The 23,947-nt window shown below is 41.0% G+C and overlaps 1 protein-coding gene across 2 annotated transcripts in view; it reads right to left on the bottom strand.

The window, feature by feature from the left end:
• Positions 1 to 4,112: 4,112 nt before the first annotated feature.
• Positions 4,113 to 23,947, bottom strand: part of LOC122156790 (neuropeptide-like protein C4orf48 homolog) — a 32,971-nt gene continuing 13,136 nt past the window's right edge. Inside the window, exons 1-4 of one of the 2 annotated variants that reach the window (XM_042811907.1) lie at positions 18,101 to 18,169; positions 11,190 to 11,332; positions 9,362 to 9,450; positions 4,113 to 4,748 (exon numbers count right to left, since the gene is read on the bottom strand). In XM_042811907.1, coding sequence (XP_042667841.1) covers positions 4,677 to 4,748; positions 9,362 to 9,450; positions 11,190 to 11,316 — 288 coding nt within the window. In that variant the 5' untranslated portion in view covers positions 11,317 to 11,332; positions 18,101 to 18,169 and the 3' untranslated portion in view covers positions 4,113 to 4,676. Of the gene's footprint in view, positions 4,749 to 9,361; positions 9,451 to 11,189; positions 11,333 to 18,100; positions 18,170 to 23,947 lie in introns of those variants that run through there. The other variant, XM_042811906.1, reaches the window with a different exon arrangement.

The following is a 23,947-nucleotide window of genomic DNA, read 5'->3' as shown; positions in this document are numbered from 1 at the left end:
CCAACAAAGCCCACATGATGCTGCAAAACAAGGATGTGGCCGCAAACAGGGAGCAATGATAGAAAGTCAGCCCAAGATACCCTTCAATGCAGGAAATAATCAACTCAAAAGGGCCTCTTGTACTATGGTGTAAGACCTGGAGAAAGATCCAAGCTCGATCAGTTAGCCAAAAATCCACTGAAGCCAAGGGTGACAAGCATCTTGTGGCAATGCCTAAAGCCCAGAATGCTATGCATGGGGGCAGCAGTCAAGTTACTGTGAAATGAAGGTCAGTTCATGATTTTGCTTCCAAGAAGTAAGAACCACAGGCAAAATGTCTGAGTTCTCCTAGTTTACATTGGAAGGTTTGCATCGGACTGCTGCAAATCCAGCAACTGTTCACTGTGCCGCACAGGGTGTAAGCTTACGGCATAGGCAAGAGTTATGTGTTACATGTGCACCCACAGCCTGAGCACCATGGATGGTAAAATCAATTTATTTGTGCTGCTGCCACTACTGTTATCCCTGTCTGGGAAGATAAGTTTTTATCTTTATTTTTACTTGCTTGAGAACTGTGTGTGAAAATCCCTTCTGAATTCACGTGTTCAGAGAGCAGCTGATGCTCAGGGAGTACCTGCTGGCATTTTTTTAAGCGATGAGGGTTTGGGCAGATCATTCTGTGGCTACTAAAAGCAGTGTGGCAGAAGGCACAGGCAGTTCTCCTCTCAGCCCCCTGCATGTGCAGACAGAAAAGGAAGGTGAGAAGGTCTCATTTTGTTAGAAAAGTTTCTGATGTTTAGGACATGGCTCAACCCTCTGTGGGTAAAATACAATTTGATTTTACTTCGTACATAAACCATACCTCAAATGTGCAATATATTGGCTGTCAAATGGCATTTAAATATTGCTCAGCTCCCTCTTCAACACAAGACTGAACTGTACATTAGTTATATTCAATGTTGATGGCTGATGCCGAGTACTTTTCACAAACTGGATGCTTTATGTAGCTGTAGTCCGGGAAGAATTCAAGAGGCGTGTGTATCAAACTTACCACATGGATGATTTGATTTGGTGATTTGTCTCTAGATGGGGAAGAGAAATAACCCACGCTGCCCAAAGATCTGAAAGTCAATTTATAGCACTAAAGATTACTTCCAATGAACTATAAGCATTCACAAATGCTAACTTTGATTCCAGTCCCAAAGTTCGTGCCTGCCTCTGGCCCCTGCATTAACCTGACAAGTTTCAGAGTAATACCATTAATTAGATCTCTCTCAGATGGTCATCTTTTTAGGTTGGGAGTGACAGCTCAACAGATACAACCTTATTAAACCTCGTATAACTGGAAACTTTAAAGTCAGTTGGGATTTATGTGCAGGAAAGTGTCAAGTTTCAACAGCTTCTGTGAAGAAGCCACAGGAAAAAAAAAAAGACAAATTTTATCCATACTGTTTGATAAATGACAGCTGTTTAACTCAAGAGTTAGTCCAGGTTTGACATGCAAACGTACTTTGTGATACCACATCCTTCCATTAATTTGGCCTAGACACAATTTTGTTATACAAACAAGCTCCTATGCTTTCTGCTTGTTTCTCAGAAGAGCCACGTAGAGTATCTAATAACCACAGCAAATTAGCATGCATGAAAGTTTCTTTGCACTTAAAGCAAAAACAAAAGCTGTGATTTGTCTCTTCTTTCTGTTACAATCAGCACAAGACCTGAACTGTTTTAATGAAACAACTGACACTTTACAGAACAAAAGTGCAGCTCTGAAACTCTTTTTTTTTTTTTTAATTTAATGTTTTAAGCCACTTCCTAATATTTGGGAACTTGAAGCCCTTGAAAACATTGTTTTCCCAACTCCCCATAACACTACAAAGTTATAGTTGGAATGGAGATTGGAGTAAGGTTACAGAATATTTACATGGAGATTAAACTGCAAACCTATGCTTAAAGATAAATACTGTGTTTGAAACTAGAGCACCAGTTCAGCATACTTTACATTATGAACTGTATAAGTTAGCAACACCTGAAGGAATGATGGCCACCATCCTGTGCTGTAAATAATGTTTGTTCCAAACAGCTTTCAGTGCAGTCCCAAAACAACCACATAATGCAGTATAGGCGAAGAGACAGGGCCAGGTGAACAGTGAGAAGCGCATGCATGCTCTGATGGCCTCGTCAGATGCAGATAAAATAACAGTTTGGATGTAATGGGGAACTTCGGATTTTGAGTTAAAAAAATTATTGTAGGATGCACAGTGGTGATATTAAGTATGACAAGAAAGAAGGGCAGCCTGTTTGTACTAATTCTTTCATCCCTCAAACTTCCATTTCTCAAAGCAAGGCCATAGGGCAGAGAAAGAAAGCAAGACAGGACCAGGTTTATGTGGTATGAAGGAGACTTTGCTGTCTGACTAACCACATAGGTCCTTCTTGGCAGTAAGCAAATAGTTTGCAGTACCATTTCCATCCTTACAAAAAGGAAATGCTACTCCTGCTTTGGAGAAGTCTCTGCAATGCACGGGGCTGCAGAAGCACAGCCACTGACCTACTTAAGGGAGGAGGTTTGTGTTATGAATTTAGAAAGCAGAGTTCATTTCTACACATAAGGACAACTGCATCAGATCACACCACAGATCATTCTATGGCTAGTATCTTAGCCTTGGCAGTATCTATTTTTGGGAAAAGTATAAAACAATGTCTTCCTAAAATGCTATTAAATGGCAACAACTCGTGTTTCAGGGAGCTTGAGTGCCTTTTTTTTTCTTTAAACTTAAAATCCAAAAGTTGGTATTTTTATATTTAACAGTCTGCAATAGAGTTTTCAGGCTTGAGTCTGAACATCTGCTTCTTCAGCTCGTACAAATATTTAAAATCAGTAACATCCTGTAGCAAAGACTTCCACAACTTAAACATGCAGGAGGTTACCAGCGTCATTCTTCTATTTGCTCTGACTCTGCCAACAGCTGGTTTCAATTCACTGCACTCCTCTTCTTGTTTTGGAAGGGGCAGCAAGCAGTCATTCTCAGGACACTCATGATTTTGTAAACTGCTGTCATGTCCTCCTTCAACCATCTCTTGTCCACACTGAAGATTTCTGATTCGTTCTTTGCACATTACTGTCTATAACCCTAGTCACCTTTGTCAGCAGTTTGCATGGTTCTGCTGTATTCTTTTACTCTGTGAAAATAGTCTTGACTCTTGCCGTTGTGTCATATTAAACCTGAGAACATATACTCAAATTATTCAAAAGTTTCTGTTCACTTGACAAAAACAGACATTCTGGTTGCTGAGTGTAATTCCCAGACCTCCTTGCCAATCTATTTTATAAGTGTGTGCCATGTAAGTTATTTTCTTTTCTCCTGCTATTATGATGGTTTTGAACAAGTAGCAACAGAGGGCAGTTGTTCAAAACTAAATTAAAATAGATAATGTGAGTTGTAAAGAAGCATACAGCTATTACCATGAGGAAATTCCTTGTTCTGATGCATCTTTTGCAGGCTGAAAGGAATCTCTAACTTTTCATACTCTGAGCAAAAGAATGAGAAAGTTATTCCTTTTCCCCCACCTACAAAAAGGGAGTGAGATATCAGTGTTGCTCAGTACCACATTCACTCATTCCACAGCAGGTGGGAATGCCACGCATTGCTCCTGCAGGGCTGTTGGCTGGATCTAAAGGGACGGCAAACCTGAGGAAGACCAGCCCCACCACCCATACCTGCACCAACTTACACACAGTCACAGGGATAGGATGCCAGGGGCTCACCAAGAAACTCCTGGGCTTAGAGAGTAAGTAATGCCAGACTTGAAGGGGGAGCAAAGGTTTCACTGGAAGGAAGAGCCAAGGCACGTCCAGAGCAAGCAGAGGAACAAAGCCAAGCTAGAATAAGATGAGGAAGACCCGACTGAAGCAAAAAACAAGGAACTCTGAAAAGCTATTCTACTCTAACCAGAGTCAGCTGAAGCCCTCCAAAGGCAGCCTTACTCCTGGCAGAGCAGTATTTGTATCTCCCCTCTTATCTACTTGCAGTTTAGTTAGAGATGTAAGGCCACAGGCAGGAGGGTAAGAAATTAAATACTTTAATTAAAGACAATGACACTCTTACACAGGATGTCAGAAATTCAGCACTAACATACAAGCTGTTCTGCTCTAAGCACAACACACATATACCTCCTCGTAATGCATGCCTCTTCACAGCCAACAGGATGCCTGAAGGTGGTCACAGTGTAAACAATAAACAGAAAGGACTTCCATCACCTTTAATATACCAGCAAAGCCCACAGAGACCACCACTACTTGTCTCAGTATAACTGGGTAAGTTGTCACAGAGATATGCTCTAACATGTTAGAGACCAAACCAGCTGCAAGGGTCTCAAGAGCATTGTTGGCTCTATTTATCCTGTGGGTTACACTTGGCCAACTCTGATTTAAAAATCAAAGTAAAATGTTTCCCCACTCTAACAGAAAGTAGCAGATTTACTGAACTGAGCCCTTAGTGGCAATGCAGTGATGTGAAAAGAGAGGACTATTTAAAAACCATCAAACAGAACAGACACATAAGACACAACCCCCCTCCCCAGTTTCCTCAGTAAGCGGGACAAATGTTCTTGCAACATGAACTCCTAAAGGCTGTTTCATACAGCTGCATTTTAAAAACCACGGAACAGGTGATGATACAGCCAGCCTCCTGGATTCAGTTCAGCAGATTTGCAGTTACACAGTCACACAGATTTCTCTTTTCCACTTGAAGAAGCAGTGTTTCTGTCTGTAAGAAGAAGGGACAAAAGCAACACCAAAAATGAAATGTCAGCTCTGTAAAACCAATTAGCTCCCAAAGAAAAGTCAATTTTACTTCTGCTCTGAAATTTGAAATCAGTGGTATGAGATGAGTCTTAGCACAACAATCAGAGATATTGCTTTCTGTCTGCAAAGTGAATTAACTTCTGCATGATTAACTGGCAAACAAACATGGCAGCACTTCTCATGATATGAAGAAATTCAGCCTGGCATCTGTTCATTTTTTTCACATTAGCACATTTAATATGGGTATGTGTGCTGCTATTTTGTTTTTAATTTGTCTTCCTTACAGTCTTACTTCAATTGTGCACACTGGAGCATAAGCTATGAAGTTAATGAGAGGCTTAAGGAAAAACTCAAAAACCTACCAGGATTTCTCTTTCATTTAAAAATAGGCTCAAAAAATTAGAGTACTGCAGTCTGGTCTAACTACTGAAAGTTCACAGGGAAAGCAAGGTATAATTTACCCATTTTAACTTTTGATTTGCTACTGTTATAGTTAACATGCTGTTAGCCTAAAAAAGACAATAGGTGCTGAGTTGGCATATGGAAATATAGTTAAAACATGTGGTGGGATTGCAGGCTTCTTTAAAAAAGGGAGTCCCAGGCTTGAAAGAAGTCCCTTCACCTGAATCAGGATTGCTGCCTGCAGAATTTTCTGGAGCAACAGGGCGGACTGGGAACTTCCCTGAGGAGGATATGATCTGAAATGCCCCCACCTGTGCAAGAAAGAGCTGAGAACTGGGGAAGGGACAGCACAGCTGCATGAAGATTTGTGACTCCTTCCTCTCTAACACACAAGTTTTGCTCTTCCTGTCTGTGTTGAGGAACCCGTGGTATCAATGGATGCAGGAAGGAGCACAGTGCTGCCAGACAGCAAGATCATATCCTTATCCATTACACGCAGTCATCTCAGACTATCACAATCCGATAGAACCAGACTGTGGGATCAGTGTGATCCAAGATAGAACTTCCTCCTTACTGCTGTGGGACAAACGAGCTGTGCCAACTCCACTTACCAAATTACTAGTTACTGCCTTAAGCAGTTACACAGAAAGGGGCACTATCTATCAGATCTGAATGCCAATGAAATCTACCCCCCACCGGCCTTTCTTGTGATTTTTCAGACGGAAGGCCACGTGATTAAAGGCTTTTCTTTTCTTTTTTTTTTTTTTTTTTTTAAGTTCTGGCATCCATTGACCTGCAGCAGCTAAAGGCAACCAGAAGAGCTGGGCTAAAACATCCTGCTTAAACCCTGCCTTCTCAGTACAGGAAGAGGCATCTGTTGGGCAGGTCTTTTTCTCAGCTGACAAATCATTCAGCACAGCCCCGTGGTATTAAATCAGGTATCACTTTTGATCATTGCAGCTACCCTGCAAGACTTTGCTAATTACCTGAAAGGTACTCAATCACCACCCTCTAACCACCTCCTCCACATCTTCTGCAATGGCTTGAATACAGGAAGCTGGCAGCTTTGGAGTTAAGCCTCAAGGCTGCTTACCATCTTACATATCTTTAATAACATTTCCAAGCTTTGCTTTTACTTTCATGAGTACATCTTACTTAATGGGCTTTGAATGTCCCAAATAACCACTGACTGTTTAGAAAGAAATAAAGAACAGAATGAATGGCACTGAGTACATCTTTACTGACTATTTTGTGAGCGTGATTATAAAGCCATTTGCACAGAGATTTGTTATTATCCCCTTGGTGGGTCAAAGCACAACAAAGAAATAAAAAAACAAACAAACAGGGCAGGGCTCAGATTCTCAGCCTACAGAAAAGCTGCAATAATCCAGCTAAAAACAAAAACCAAAAAACAGATGCAGAGCTTTTTAAAGTTGTAATGCAATAGCCACTGGTCAGCTCTGAAAAACTGACTGGAATTTTTCAGGTGTTCATAGTGCAGATACACAGTGGATAGTGTAGCCCATGGACTGGATTTGTTTTATGGGAGATATTTTATTGCCTGTTCCCTGCTGGTCTCTGTCTTGAGCAACTTGCAGATGCAGTAGGGGGCTATCTGCATGCTGGTGCAATCGTGTTGATGGTAGCAGAGCACAGGAGCCCTCTCCTAGTTCGTGATCAGAGCTGCACCTGCCAGATTCAATTATTAAGTGGAAAATCATGGTATTCACAGAAAAGATTCCTCAGAATTGTTTATTGCAGTTGTAACAATCCAGCTTGCAGACTGCTCCAAGGGGTCACCACCAACAAAAAGGGTGGATAATAGAATGCGGAAGGGCAGAAACAAATCTGTACCTGCACAGGTAGCTGCCAGCCCCTCAGAGGTGGACTGAGACCCTTCTCACTGCATGAGGAAAATGTGTGCAGTCTATCAATCAGTAAGTGATCATCACTTCACTGTAGGTTACAAGCATTGCTTGTCTTGTAAAAAGAACAGGATATAGCTTCTGACCCCCATAAAAAGTTATGTGACCTACGCTGGAGTCATTCTGCTTTGTTAGACACCACGCAGATCAACACGGGGTCAAATTAAGTGTGAAAACTCTGAGCTGTCCAATAAAACGACAGAGTTTCCACTGTGCAGAACTGCAGAGTGAGATTTGCAGGAGGAAATTAATGGGAATTTCCTCTCTAAGCTTTTGGGAATCCCTCCCCCTCCAACACAGTTAAAAGCTGTTTAGTCATCAACTAAAATTCCTGCCTGCCAAGAAAAAAGAATTTTTCAAGGAAATGAGTGTCCCCAGTGGGAATATTAACAAAGGGCTTTGTATTTTTGGGACAGAAAAATTTGCCCCACTCAGCAGCAAAACAGATCAAACCAGTCAAATGTAAAAAATATATAGCTGAAAGTAATTGTATTAAAACACTCAATTTGCATCAAATTGGGCTACAGCAGAACAAACACAAGAATTGAAACACTGTAGGCAGCATTTCTATGATCCAAGTAGTCCTCAAACAGTTCATATTTCCATGTCTTTTGAAGATGTGGGCAGAATTTCTTAGTAACTGGAATAGGCCTGTTCTATCCAGGACTGACGGATTTCAATATGGATTCAATTGTTTGGATTTGAAAGCAGAAAGAAAGTGATAGATTTGTGGCAAGAATGTATCATGGAGCCACTTTTTCAGGCTTGCTGTCTAATCTACAGCTGCCAAACTCAGCTTTAGGATATTCCTTTCCAACTGAACCTTTTTTTATAGCCTGGTTTCCTTTCCTTGGCTGTCTTTTATTTTTATTTTGAAATAGTAAAATACAGTTACTGTTTTGGGGCTCAGCTGCTCAGTCCTCATTATTAGCTTTCAGTTTTGGATATCTATATTTTACAAAGCTTCACTCTCGACATGCAACCTGTAAGACTCATGAAGGTCACTTCCATAGCCAGACAAACCAGAGATTTTTGTACTCTAGATATTTTTAAATCAAGATTTAGAAATTCTAGTAAAAAGTTTGAAAGTTTTCAACAGAAGGAGAAGTTGTGATAGAACCACTTCAGCACAGTTTGAACCTCTTGTTTAGGCTGTATAAAGCAGATGTATTCACTAACAAGATTGCTTCTTGAAAGAGCCCAAAATATATTTGACCTGTGACTATTGAACAGATTTTGTTTAACTGCAAATCCATTACATACTGATTTGGTTTTGCTTGAATGTTTGTTTTTTGTAGTATGTCACAATTCTAACCATCTTTATTGCTCCAGCAGCATTTTCATCATGTGCTCTGCTTGGAGTTACTTCAAAGCATTCTTCAGAAACGTCAGTTTGCAGGCTTTGAACTGTGAGTGCCCTTGACTGTAGATGAGGATCACAAAGAAGTTTAAATGCCTTCTGCTGAAAAACCCGTGCAAGATGCAGCACTTCACCTAAAGGGATCATGGGAGGTAGGGGAAAAGATACCCTGCCAAGACACTGCTATCTGACAGCAGCTGGGATGCAGCTAGTCACTGCAGGCTGCAGTAGCAAGACTCAACTCCTCTCACAGAAGGGGGATACTTGGCAAATTCCCCACCCTGACTACAAGCCAAATAAGTTCTGTTTATGATACTATTCTAATTTGTGGCATGCTTCATCTTCATAGAATCAGAGTGATGTAAAAAGAAAATAAATCTATGAGATGATGTTTCCTCCCTTAGCCTCTCTCCAAGGACAGAAAGATGTGCAATGGCATATTTTATTTTATTGTGGGGTGTTTTTTTTTTGAGCTGTCCTTCTCTTTTTGGGCAGTAAGTATGATGTTCTGACCTTACTTCCCCTCATATAAAAATTCACGTGTGCACTCAGCATTTGGAATGAGAATAGCAGTGCTAATGGTTCTATCTTGGATAGAGAAGGATAGAGAGCTTAGGTCTGCCAGTTTACTCTTTACTTCCTAGTTTCTCTGATAACCCACCTGAGAATTCCACAGGTTACTGCCTGGAGGAATGAAATCTAATTACCCAGCATCACCTTAAAAGACAGGGCATTACAGTCAGCTGACAGTGTCCAGTGCAAAACGCACCCACTTTATCTACTTCTATCCACAGCATTGTCTTCCGTAAGAAAAGATAAAACCAAAACAAGAAACAATTAAAACAAAACAAAACAAAACAACCACAAAGAAGTTGAATGTTTCCTTACCCGTGTGTCTAGATTATACGCTGTTTTCTTTAAATCCTGCAGAGCCCTCTGCATGAACTCGAATGCATGGCAGTCAACACAGGGACGGCCTAGGAGAGCATTTGGGAGAGAGCACGAAGTACTAAATAGGAATAAACAGTGAATCTGAGCATGATGAACTACAGAACAAGGTCCACAGTGAATACTGACATATGTATTCTTAAATAATCCAGGTTTTTCTAAGAGGTCCATCATGGTGGTCCACCCAATGTCTCAGTGGCAAAAGAATTACTTTGACAAATTAGCATTAAAAAATAAATCACATTTCTTTCTCCACTGCTTCCTCCATCACTGTTCTTTACATACACATTTTTCCTTTCCCACTATCTCTCTTCTTTTGTCACAGTTTGTAGAGGTGTGGAAATACCAAATCTGTAACCTGAGTCTTGCATTGGTTGCACAGTCCCTGACCACATGTTCAACCTCATCTTCTCCAGAAATTTTCTCTAAAAACCATGACCCTGCTTCCCAGGAAAATTCTGTCTCCTCACAATCTTGAACTTAAAACACAAAGCTAATGGAATACAATTGAGATCATCATCACTAAGATCACTTCGACTCCAACTCTGAATACAATACAGCTTTGTAGAAAGCTAGTGGAGCAAGCAGCAGATAAACACAATGCCCTATCATTAGAGGATATTGCTGATAAGCAGAGCAGATGCTTCCGCTAAAGGTAATTCTTGAATAATTGTAGAGTTTAAGATATCTAGATAATCCACACTTAAGGTCACAAGGCTTGCTTTGCCTTGATCATCGTAACACAAAGCTGCACAACAACAGCAGCAGCACAGAACCTGAACAAATAGAAACATGATATCTCACAATTATGAGGCTCTGCATACTCTCTCACAGTTGCTTCTCTGACAACTTTCCAGGAGATATTGGGCAAGTGAGGAATTCTGAGCACAGGCACAGTTTCCTTTTGCAGTCTGGTAAAGAAGAAAGGATAAAACCTAGACTGAGGTTGAAATATGGCAGTGTCTGTCAGCCTACTTTGAAATGCACAATACAATATTTGACTGATTACGACATGCCTGTGAAAAACTGTAGTTTGAGCCTCCACCTCATGACCTGTGTGCTAACCAGCAGAGGGGGATCCTGCCTGCATGGAGAAAAGGAATCAGCCTAATTCTTAACTGGCTGGTTAAAAATAAATAAAATGAAGAGAGATATAAAATAAACATCATGGATTAAAGACATGGATTAAAGAAAGTTGAATCATGACTCAACCTTAGTGTTACCATATATACACTAAATAAAAGGGCAGATGCACGGACCTGCTCTAATGTTTATGACATAAATTAAACTCAATATAGGTTAGCAAAGGAGGCTTAGGTGGTTGAAAGTTGCAAGGCTAACAGTTGACAAGCTGTGCTTTCATGACATCTTCACTGAGAAATTTTAAAATAAGAACTTCTAACTTTACCAGGAATGAAACAAAAGATTACAGTCGACACCAGATGAAATAAGTAAGTCCCAAGAATGTCTCTGGAAAGTAAATACAGTGATTCATGGCATAGAAAAGACTAACACAAAGAAAGGGCTGCACAAAATAAAAAGTGCAGAACATTGTTGGATTTCAGCTGCAAGCAGGACAGCAATAGGCAGTACAAGGGTAAGAGACTAGAGAGCCCTGGATGAAGAGGAAAAACAGCACAGTTTTAAAACAATATAAACAAGACACTTCCAAAACAGTCTGAATTATCTGGACAAGCCTCAATAATGTGGTGCCTTGCAACATCAAAACTACAGTATAAGTTGTAAGAGAAAGCTGTATCGTACGTACTTTCAGCTGGTATGGCTGTTCCTGCTTCTTGATCAGATCTAGCAGGCTCCATGAGAAGCAGTGCAGCCACAAAAACTAAAGGAACTGTAAGGACCAGTCTTCTCAGAAGGCAGGGTAACAGCATCATGGGAACAGGTGCTTCTCTTTTTATCAAGAGACAGAAACAAGTCAGGGAGGAACATTACAAATACAAGGCTAGTTACAAAGAACTTTCTGTTCCTAATGGCTAAAGCACTGCAGTTCTCCCTTGAAAGAAAAGAAACAAACAAAATTATACAAAAAAGTAATCAGAAGATACATAGCACAGACAAAAATTCTCTGCACTTTTCCAGAATAGCATATAGAACCCATCTGGGAATTCCCTAGTTGTGAAGAGGACCAAAAGTCCCTGTTTTTGGTTTCATGTGAAGGCCAGGATGCCAGCAACTTTGCCCGTGCTATGACTTCAGCCTTTTTCCTAACTACACAGTCAGAGAAAAGAGCATGAATCTGGACTGCTGGCTTGCTGTTAGACACTGAGATCAGACTCAGAAGGATTTTTTTTGGAGCTGCCTGAAATTGACCTGAACCTCAAAATGAATTTTTTGCCCCCTGGTTGGCTTTACTGGTATACCATCTTTTTACAGGTACAATAACTGCAGTTAATCTCTGTCTTTAACTCCCCACCACAATGATCATAAAACCTTACTCCAGTATGAAAGCAACTAAAGGAAAATATTTCTGTTAAACCTCTGCAAATTCGTGAGTAGGGTGGTAATGCATCAAAACTCTTTAAACTTCTGTTTCCCTCTCTAATCCAAGCTTCAGATAATTTGCAGTCATCTATTTGTTCCCAAACATCACAGCCAGGCCACACCATGTCCTGAAGACAGGTATAATCTGGTCCTGCAGCACCCTCCCTTGAATACAAATGCTAAATGTTTGATAAGTACAAACATTTAGGCATCAACAAAGTATTTTCTTGATCCAACAAGTAAACTGTTCAGATCAAGAGGAAACACAGGAACCTTGGACTGGCTCAAGCTGCAACTGCCTGTTCCATCACAAGCCCCAAGTACCCAAACTAATAAGGTGATCCTTAGTTCATCCAAGTTTACCTTCTGGTCCTGTATGTTCAAGGAAAAGAAAGAATCAAATAAGATTGTAACAACACAATAAAATCCACATGAAGAATTTCTTTAGCTAAGTCCAGGAAAGCAGGACAACAGGCCATGTCTTCCTGAGTTTTAGCAGGTACCTACTAAACAAAAGATGCTGCATATGAACATCAAGTGCATGTGTGCTGAATGTAAGAGAACAGAATTCCCCTGAATAGCCTGTATTTCACATTTGGAAGTGCAATAGAGGGAGACAGAAAGGGAAAGGTTTCTCCTCCATCTTGCCAAAAATACAGAGTTGAACAAGTCTACTCTTTGATATGTGCCAAGTCACTGTTTCAAACACAGCTAATCTGAAGCTGCAAATTCTGTACGAACACTTGCAGCCTGTGCAAACCAGCAACTAATTCAGGAAAGGTGCAGCATTACATACGTTCCCTTCCTGTGCACCTCAATCTAAACATAGGATCAGAGGATGGCTCAGAAGAAAGACACATACAAGCACATACAGTGCAATAAATGTATTTGTGCTCATATCAAGCGATACGTCTGATTATTTCTGTAACCACAGAACATGGTTTCCTATTCCTCCCATTATTTAGAAGCGATCTAATGTGATCCTTTTTCTTATTTCCACAATCCTTAAAATAAAGGGATTAAAATCCTAACGAGTGGCTCAGTTATTCTGTTTTAATTAATGATGACCTGAGATCAGAGCAAGTATAACCAAAGACACCAAGCTTTGCAACAGCGTAGCAGTGTTTCCAAGTATCAGTACATTAGGACAGTATCAATCTCCTTCAAAAGCATCTAGTGCAGAAGCTTGCTGGTCAGAGAAGGCTGTTCTCATAGTCGATTATCACCACTATAGAGGTTCAAAAAAACAAGGCAGATGGCTCAACTTTTTTCAGAGTACCTCACACACTGCCCACCCCAGCCTCACCTCAGCTTCCCGTGTGAGCTGTGTTGCCAAATAATTGCTCCTGAGCACAGCAGTTACCTCAGGCCACATCTAACAACTGCCTCTCAGTAATTCTATGGGAATTTGCTGTCTGTGAGGAATAATCATGACAGGCTTCCAGGGTGGTCTCTCTCTGCAGCGTAACCAAGAACAGAGACATGTGCATGGTCCTCTTTGTAAGAGAAAAGTCACCCCCTCCAACAAAGGAAAAAAATAGCAGTACCTGATCTCTCTCTTGTCTTTGTGGTGGTCTCTTTGAAATGGCCGCTGCTAACTGCTAACAGAACAAGTGCAGCTTTCTGAGCATGTGCACTGTCTCTTTTTAACCTTCCCTGAAAGAGGTTATTACTATGGGGAGATTTCTGCCATGGCAACAATGCAGAGCACTGCAGCACAGAGCACAGATTTAAAGAGGAACAGGCTGTGTCTCCCAGGTCTGGGAAAGAATGTTTTTGCTTTGACATGGGAGTCCCAGCAGCGACTTCCCTGCTGTGGGTACGGTTTTTAAAGCTGGGCCATGTGAATCAGCTTATTTCAGACCACTGAATGGTCTTCCCCAAGTCTGCTCAGCTGGATGCAGTGCCTCATTCAAGCAACGTGCTCCCTCATGCCTGAAAATAATCATGAGATATTACACCTGCTTTACGGGAAACTAGGAAAAGTTATTTGAGCTATTTGATTGTACACAAGAACTGCAGTGCATGTCACAGCTGAGATGACAGTATGCCATGTGAAGTGTTCTGAGTTACAGGTTTGTAAGCACTCATGCACGCCTTCCTGGATGTTTCTGCAATCCTAGCCTCAGAGCCATCAGAAACAGATGCAAGTCAGAAGGCATTAAACTCTGAAAGAGTCCAAATTCAGAGTAAACTTCACCTCCCTTTTCCAGCCTGCATCTCTGTTCCTCCCTCAATATCTCATGAGCTATATTCCACAACAGCACACTGAAGTTGCTTTTGCTGAATTGAGCGCAGGCATGGAACATAGATGATGGAGTACTTTCATTAAAGCAAAACTAATTTCAGGCATTCCCCCATCAGAAATTAGACAGTACCAGTTGTTCAAGTGAATGAGCACAGCTGATGGCAGCTGCACTGGGCATGTACAGATCTTCCAAGGGATCATGCTCTGTGTCTTAAAGGCTCTTATGGCAAAATCTGGGGGGCACACCGTGCTCAGGAAGGTTGGGAACAATCTGTTGTTTTCCATGGGCAGAAAGTCCATTTTCAGAGTTAAGAATAAATTGCTGGCTAACATTTTTCTTTCCAACATGCTCTAAATCCTGTCTCTCTTGTATAGCCCTAGGGAAATGTTTTTGCTCCCATTAATTCAACTTTTCAAGTCAGATGCTGAGATTTCTGGTTGTTCAGGGTGCAGCTATGATGTGATATGAGGATCCTGCATCCATGAGCAGTCCTCAATCCTCAAGGGAGGATTAATATCCGTACTTCCATTCTTATACATCAAAAATCCAGAAAGAAGAGGAATATAATTTTTAGAGACTGCTCTTTTGAGCAAAGAAGATTTAGCACTATTCTGGCAGATACAACCATATAGGATTTGGTCTAATCAGGATCTGTTATACACAAATCACAAATGCCAAACTTTATTCATGGCCATTGTCAGCCATCTAATCTGACTTCCTGTCTTCTTGATAAATAACGTACATATATGCATATCTACATATAAATATGCCTTTTCTTAACCTGTGCTCTTCATCATTCCCAGTAAATGATCTCCCAACTCCTGTCCCATCTCTGTCACAATGGTATCAACCAGCAGGCAGCCTCTGGCAGTCTGAGTGTTACCCCTGATTCATTCCCCCAGGCGATGGGCTTCTGACTCCTCACTAAATGTAAAAAATCTGCATCTTTCATTCCTAACTGCCAAGTTCTTTGCTCTAATCATCTCATACCAGCTGCTGAGACTCGCTTCTTTAGCCATCCTGAGCCACAAGGACAGACCTCCTTTTTAGAGTTTTCATCACATTTCTCTTTCCCTCTCCCAGTACCATGCTGAGCACCAGCTTTTCTCTCCACTGAAGCTCATTACTTTCTCCAGTGAAAAATATCAGTTTACTGAAGTGGAAGTTTTCCACAGAGAAGAAAGAAACCCCGTTATAGGATACTTCTACTTGAAAAATTTGTTTGGAAAAAAAATATCATTTTGACATTTCAAATTGATCGTTTCTGGCTTTGTGCTTCAAAATTATTTCTTTCTCAAACCTACGCTAAATAGAGTAAAAATATATTTCATGCTCAGTTCATTAAATATATAGAGTGGGAGCAGCTCTTATCTTAAGATTAGTGCCCATCCCCACCAAATGGTATAACTGTGACAAAATCCCTCTGACTTGTTCTTCTCTCACGTAAGAAGTGTAGGTGGAGCAGATGCTAGCCCCAGGGCACCCAGATTTCATCCCCAAGGTCTGCGGCTGCTCACCAATGCACAGCACACTTGGGGATATTGCTGGCAGTGCCTGAAGCAGCAGCTTGTGCTGGGCACTGAAAGTGGCAACTGGAAGCTCCTGCCTGCCCTGTGGGATCGTTCACCAGGTGAGCAGTGAGAATGCACAGCTTCATTTTGTGATGAAATCAAACACAATGGATTTCTTCTTGAGAGCCCTAGCAGCTAAAAAACATGGAAGCACTGTTTCTGAGGTTTCCATTTTTCATCTTGATGGTGCATGTTTTGATACTATAAATATTTCGGTGGGATTGATAGAAAAGCTCAAGCCTTTCCTCTAAGCTACCGCTTGGTCTCTCCTTGGCTCTTAAATCTAATTCTCTGTCACAGCAGAAAACTCTCTTCTCTCACTGAAGATAACACATTCTATCACTTCTCCTGCAGACACCTCTATGCTTTCTCACAGCCTGCCCTGTAAATCATGGTAAAAATCTCCCCACAGATGTGCCATCTCCACTTGCATCAAAGCCCCTTTAAAGCCTTCCCTCTGCCACAAATCCTACAAAGCTTGGCAGAGCCTGGGGAGAAAGCTGGCTGTGAGCGCTGCCAGTACGCAAATGTGCTGCTTCTAGCAATTTCTGCCTCACAGCTTCCCCAGCTTCCCTCTGGCCATCCACCCCACAGAACTGCTGGGCTGAATGCCGCAGGGCAGGCCTGGCCCTGCCAGCAATGCACCATGCGCTGCAGTGCTGGCTGTGGCCTTTGGGCAGACGTGAGGAATGAGGAGGGCACACGCTCCGTGCAGATCACGCCGTCCCTCACGTACATGAGCTATTTGCAGGGTGAGGCTCTGCTTGCTCTGCTTCCAATTTAAAGCTCTTGGGAGGTGTCAAAGTGACCAGATGAAGAAATGAAGCCTTCCTTTGTTCCCCCAACACGTCTCACATAACTTGGTTGTGGCAATGGTTCCTCCTTCCTTTTCCCCACCAGTAATTTTAGGAATAACCTCTGTGTCAGTAATTGTGATTCCTGCAGGCCCTATCTATCAAATTATGGCTCATCTGAAATGATTCAAGGCCCCAAAAGTGTTGAGTTCCAGCACAACCCCAAGGCTGGGCTCATATCCAACTCTGACTTCTTCGCAAAGCTCTTGGGGAGAGACCTGCCCTGTCAGAACAACTTACAGCTTTTTGGATCAGGCACCAGAATAAGGTCAAATCTTTCAGCCTCTCCCTAGGATATGGGAAGCGTCTACAGATCCCAAGGCAATTTGCAGGAAAGGATACCATTAGCTGAGCTATCCTTGGCTTGTACTGTTCCTATCCACCATCCTGCAAACACCATTGGGGAAATAAACTGTATTCCAAGCTGTACGTGAGCTGCTTGTAGGTACATAATTCTTGCAACTTTAACTATTTGTCAAAGCCCACAGAGATGCCTTGACTATTTTGCAGCAGCTATACAGATAAGCACACACACAAATATATGACTTCTTGAACCGGAGGGGAAGAAACTGCCATTTTTCCAAGACTTCCACTCTAGAACCAGAGCTAGAGAGCTTTATCTTAGCTAATAAGCCATGCAGCAATACCAGTTTCCTTGCAAATGCTGCCTTGAAATATAGAAACTAATGAAACTAAAGAAAATTAGATCGAAAAAGCTGTAAGATAATCAATGATCCTTTTTTGCCACAAAATGTATGTAGTCTGCCCCAAAATGTATATTCTGTGCAAGGACTCTCAGGCTTCAGAACCCAGAATATTCATATTCAGGCGGCTCTAAATCTATTCCCTCCTCTGGGAACCAATTCCTTTGCAGCCAGTCTCCTGAGATTGATCCAGCATAACTTGTGACAGCAATACCTGGATATCATTGGTAATAATTCTGACATTAAGATCTCTCCGACTTAACAGCTTAAAGATGGATGCGTATTTATGTTTAAAAACAGTATCTTTAGCCTGAGTTCATATTTACAAGATATTTCAAGCTGATAGACATGGCTTCTCCTTTCTACAGTTTTCTTCTTTCAACTTCAGTGCTACAGATTGCAAGCTGGTTGGTACAGTATTAACCTGATGTTGCACCACCAGCTGCTGTAGGTGCAGCTTCCACCTACAGGTTTACTCATGTATTCAAAATATCTTGTTAACAAATTCCTCATTTGGATCTACGGATGCTTTTAGACACTGGCCAGTGACAAATGAACAATGAATATTCCTGAACGGTCATTATAGTTATAATGGTCATTATATCACCATCTTGGCTGAGATGATGGGTAACAGCCAGAACTACCACTGCTAAAAGCATAACTGGTTTCACCTGAGATCAAGAATCATGGATCAGACCTGGAACAGACTCCATTTGCGGGAGGTCTAGAAGTGGCTCTGGCAGGGACACTCATTAACACACTCATTAACAGGTTACACTCCTCAAGTCCTCAAACTTACCTTATTATCTTTCTAGAAGTGGGAGACAGTGACCACAGGGGCCGAATGTATTTTATGTTCCTCAGAGACTTTTTCTACTATTTTTTCTATGTTAACTGCTGGCAAGAAAACAAACAAACAAACAAACAAAAACAGGTCTAGGTATTACATTCTTCTGAAGGAAGAAGTATTGGGCATGAAAGACTTATATTACTCTTCCCATCTACTAGCTTAGTTGGTAGTAGCAACAACAGTCGATCTGTGATAGCACCCCAATGCAATATGTGCTGTCCAAATGTTATGTAGGGCTGTTCTCAAACTGTAGGTGATGATATCACACACTTTGTTATCCAGATAGCCTTGATTTCTAAACAATGCATCCTGGAAAATATTTTTGCTTTCTTCCACACTTTTCCTCCTGGCTGGCTTCCATTGCACAATGTGTAAACCACAAGGATGTAAGCAGAATGTCAGCGTGCAGGCTCTAGTTAGTCTGAGATCTCAATCCAATTGTAGACTGACAAGTGCATGGCAGCTCTGCTTTCAGACTGTTCATTCACTGTCCACTCCCAACGCCTGTTAGAGTACAGTAGTAGCTCATGTCCCAGCAGTGTCAAATTCATCTTAAGAAATATCATAGCAGTTCCACAGCAGTAAGACTATGTAAAATATACTTTATGAGAGCCATGAGCAAGTCAATCTTGTTGAGGGAAACTGCATGTATAAGTAGCTTCAGAAGTAAGAATCAGAATTTGATAATGCAGCAAAATCTTTCTCTTCATAAAAGCTTTTCAATTATCAGCAACTTCCTTAGAGGCTGAAATGATCAACTGTAATGCTCCCTTTCCTCCTGAACTCTTTCTTCATAACTGCTCATTTTAAAAGCAATAAAAATCCCTGCCACGTGCAAATGCATGTATTCCAAGGGGATAAGAATACTGAAGAGAAACGAAGATGCACTGATGATAGGGGCATTAAAAAACTTTAAACCAGATGGCCATATTAACAGATAGCAGAAAATCTTAGAAAACTGAAAAGCCAGGAAAAGGAATAATTTCCTCTCATGAACAAAAAATAACAAGCTGCCCATCCATGCAAAGGAAATTGTACTTCTCTCCTTACCCGAGGAGGGACAGAGTTCCACCTATAGCTCAGCCACTAACACAAGAAAGAATTGTGAATGATAAAGTGAATCTTAAGAAGTTTGAAGGACACGTAGGAGCAGCCACACAGGTCACATTGGAGGGAGATCTTATTTTGTGAAGAAAAGAGCGAGTATGGTCATGCAAGATGCAAACAAAATAGGGAAGTGAAGTTAACATACATTAACTTCACCTCCAGTTAACAGCTGCAATGCAAAGGTGGGATAGGATGAGAAAGTAGGTTGGGTAAGCGAGAGGAGAAACGACCAATTTAGCAGTAAAAGAGGAGGAAAGATCCATTTTCTCAAACCTTTGAAGTTCTCAGACAAGATAGCTATAATTGTGATAGACAAGAGTGCTTTACATCTAGCGATGAACAACAAATACTTTGCTCCATACCTCATGAAAAATATCAACAGTGATGTACAGCATTCTGAGGAAGAAACAGATATCCTGACTTTGAATGTCTATAACTGATCCATGGACCACAAAATGTTGCTGCTGTGGGTTAACATAAGCAGACAGATAAGCACCATTGAGAAGCTCTCTCACCCCCCCCCCCCCCACACACACACCTAGTGGGACAAGGGAGGAGAAGGAAAGGAAAAGTAAAAACCAGAAAATCTGGTGGTTTGAAATTAAAATTATTTATTAAGTGAAGAAGAAGAAAAAGATAGAAAACAACACAAGTGATGCAGATTGCTCCCACCAGTTCAGCCAGTTCCTGTGCAAAAAGAGTGCTGATTCCTAACCCTCACCCCCATCCTGCTCTCCCTTTCTATAGCTGAGAGTTGCACTATATGATATGGGATATCTCTGCTTAGTTCAAGCCATCTGCCTGGTTGTGCTCCCTCTCCATCTCTTGTGCACCCCCCTCACTGGAACTCTACTCACTGGAAGGGCAGAGTGAGAAACAGAAGTCCTTTGCACTGTGCATATAGCATTCAGCCTTAGCTCAGATGTGAAATAGCGTGTCACCAGTGCCGGTTTTGGTCACAAATCTGAGACACAGCACCACAGGAGGTGCCATGAAGAAAATTAACTTCAGCCCAGCAAAACCCAGTATAGCTGCTTGAGGGATGTGGACATGAAGGTAACATCATAAGGAATGGAATGCCATAATACAGCTCTATTGTACGGGGTACTCTGTAGACATGACCCTTTGCTAGATTACTGTTTTTAGAAACTTAAATCTCAGTGAATCAGGAAAAACAGGATTTTCACTGTCACAGTGGAACCCAGAACTGTCAGAATGCCTTAAGCATTTCTGTCTGATAGGTGAATCTGCTGCCAAAACAGCTGAACACTTCTTCTAGTACTCAGCACTGCCTGAGTGGGAGATGGACAAATGCTTATACAATTTTAATAGCCTGTGCTTATATTTAAAAGTAGGAGCAAGTTATTTATATAACAGTGCTACCAAATTTTCAAGGTGAGGAAGAAGAGGAACCATTTTACTAGATGTTTAGAGATGTACCCAGGACATCTACCACCTTACACCCCTGCCAAAATATTAGTGCTCCCTAGAAAGGTGGCTGGAACAAACATATTGGCTTTTCATTCCCTTGTAGTTGATATCCTGGCATACTAAGCCAGAATGGATCACCGAATGCTTTGTAAAGAGCAATGTGCAGTGTCATTGGATGACTGCATGCTCATCACATCTGCCAGAATTAGCATCAGTTTGGCTGCCTTTCTCCTCCAAACATGGCCAGCTCCAAGCAATGCAGACTGCAAACAAGGATGTAAATAGAAGTAAAAGACAGACACCTGCTTTAAAATATCCTCTAACCACCCAGAGAACTTCAAAATATTGCAGAGATAGTCAGTGACATGGGTTCCTTGAGATCAGTCAATAAACCTTGGGACTGTGCTGAATCAGTGCACATTAGATATGAGGGGAGAGTAAGGCACAAACATACACTCAATGGAAAACAAATATATGGGAAGAGAAGGGCTGGGAGAAAAATCTGTCCAACTCATCTCCCCCCCAGATAACAGTTGGCTCTGAGCTGAACCTTCAGACATTAATAGGAGGCCCTGAGATTGCTGAAAATGCCTTAATTAGATTTTTTTTCGCCCTTTTCACACTCAGGGTCACCTTGTCTTTTCAAGCACTTTCTACCTGTTTTTAGGGAGTTGGGAAGGGCTGGGCAGTAAGCACTCAGTTATTTCTGTTCATTGCTTCTGGATGAGGAGTCTGCAACAGGGAGGACCATCTTCTGCCCAGGAATGTGGGCATCCCACAGAACCATCTACATTATTTAAAATATTACGTCTGAATCTGTGGTGCTGCACCAATTACTTCCCATCCCCACATCTCAAAAAAGGAAAGAAAGCTTTCAGTTACATAAATCGTTTTCTCTTGCCAAGGAATCTTTTCTGGACAGGCATCCTGCATCTTTATCCCCAGAGAGCAGCATCCTCTCCTCAGACAGCAGGTATCTTTAACTTACTTCCTCACTGTATTCTGGAAATGGCAATGGGAGGGAAAAAAGAAAGAAAAAAGAAATAATAAAAAAAGATTATGTCAGTTAAAAGATCCTGTTCTTCAAGGTGCCTGTGATGTCTATGTGAGTGGTGTATTTGTTATATGCTAATTTTGCTAAGGTCCGCAGACAACTCTCAAAAGTTACATTCTAACCTAGTGTAACCCTGAATCACTATGGGGTAATGGGTTCTCGTATAGGCAATGTGATATAAGGGGAGATATTATAGTAGGCAATTTGAAGCAAATATTTTTCAAAATTAAAAAAAACAAACAAACCTTTACTGAATTTATGTCAGTGCAGTTGAAGCAAAGAAAGCATTTCCAGTAGCATTAGATAAAGTACCATTTTAAAAAAGAAGCACTAGAGCTCCCTACAGCGTTTGGAAAAGCACCCCCTATGCATGGCAGATCAGCGTGGCTACAGTGTACTTGGTTATTACAGCTGAATTACAACTTTTATCGAGATCCTCACTTAACCTCTCCCATTGCTAATTTTTTCATAGACTGCCTTGGCACAGATGTAAATCTAGGGAAAGCACTTTGAACAGAATTAATGCTCTGGTTTGAGAACAAAACAAGTCTACCATTCCCCCTTGGTTCCAGTGGTATTTTCTTTATGAGCCTGAAACACACGCTTGGCTCAGCTGTTACTGTATTTAAACTCGAATGGTTTTGAGTTTAAAAAAAAAAGAGGATTGTTCAGCAGCTTTAAAGCTAGAAATATTTAACATTTTTCCCTTGATGCGCATGGTTTGATTCAGTGCCCTTTTGTATTGATGTTACTGGAAGGGCTTCATGCATGATTTATAAGAGACATCATCAGCGCAGGACACCCAAGATGGCAAGCAGGCAGACAGCATGCTGTTGGGCTGGGACAGGGCCAGGAACCACAGTATCTTTACAGAAGCATTGTGGAGAGTCAGTAGCTTCTGAAATTGGGTTCAGATTGAGCTCTGAGCTCAAGAAGGAGAAGCTGCTACCTTTCAGAGCGGCAAGGTGCCTCCGTTAGCCACCCAGCCTCAGGATCTTGTAAACACAGGAGGCAGAATTTCCTTGTTCCAGCCCGGTTTCTGCAGGAATCAATGACCTCCTTCAAAGGAGAGAAAAACAAAGCACCTCCAGATTAGCAGAGTAGCTCTCTTTACCCTGGACCTCTAGAGTGTCCCTCCTCATTATTATCACTCATCTCTGTTGGTTTTTTTTTTTTGCTTGCTAAAAGGAAAAATAAGCAAAAAAACCTCAATCACATGTACATATCCTACAATTTCAAGTCTTAAAGAGAGGAAAATATTTACTCTTTTACCATAAACTGTTTTACTATTTGGACTGGTTTTATTTACTCAGCAGTTAATTGGAGAGTGTCAGATGCACCTTTTTTAAGAAAGTGTGATTAAGCACAGTCAGGAGTCATTAACTTACTCAATAAGCCTGCTGCTTCTTATTAATTAATAGCAGCTACCAAAACAGATTTTTTATTTTATTATTATTATTATTTTTAATGGGCAAGGCTTAGCTTTAATTGTAAAACTATCTTTGAGGGCAAACACACATATTATACTTTGAGATCCCATCTCTGGGACTTTGTACTGGACAATTAGTTCCTTCTAAACTGGAGTTGAAAATTGCTTCTTTCCAAATGTCTTAACAGAGGATTAATCTGTCTCCTTCTGCATAAAAATGAGCTCTGAAGATTGAGTATGTCATGAGTCACCTTTCACCTTCAGATCAGCCATTTAAACTGAATGCAGGTTGTGCATCTTTGCTAGTACTTTTCATCTAGGTAGGAAAGAGACAGATATGGTGGTGGAATGGTTCTGAATCAGTGAATTATTTTGTATTTAAATAGCTTCTGTATCTAAATAGTGTTAAATTGCAAATGTTACTAAGAAAGAGAGGAGGGTACAAAGGTACTGGAAGTTGTAACTCTAAGAATAAAGAATACATAATTTTAAGACTATTTTCAGATGAGACGGGCTAAAAAATGCTAAAAAAAAAAAAACAAAAACAAAAACCTCAAATTTTTATTGCAGTAGCAAAAAAAGCCACAGGAAAATGTTTGGGTGATGTTCATGCCACACCATATTATGTTGGAATTTCCATTTGACACACAGACTTGTCAGTTTGGAACATAGCTGTGAACTACAGATGCTTCTAAATTAAGGATAAAGGAAATGTATTCCCATTCAAAATAGAAAATGTGCTTAACATTTATTGCACATCTAAAAAGGTCTCAGA

This window comes from Centrocercus urophasianus, unplaced genomic scaffold (genome assembly GCF_019232065.1).
Source record: "Centrocercus urophasianus isolate 14NV4802_14NV808 unplaced genomic scaffold, USGS_Curo_1.0 seq_13, whole genome shotgun sequence".
In the NCBI taxonomy this organism is placed as follows: domain Eukaryota; kingdom Metazoa; phylum Chordata; class Aves; order Galliformes; family Phasianidae; genus Centrocercus; species Centrocercus urophasianus.
This window is presented reverse-complemented; position numbering and strand designations above follow the sequence as displayed.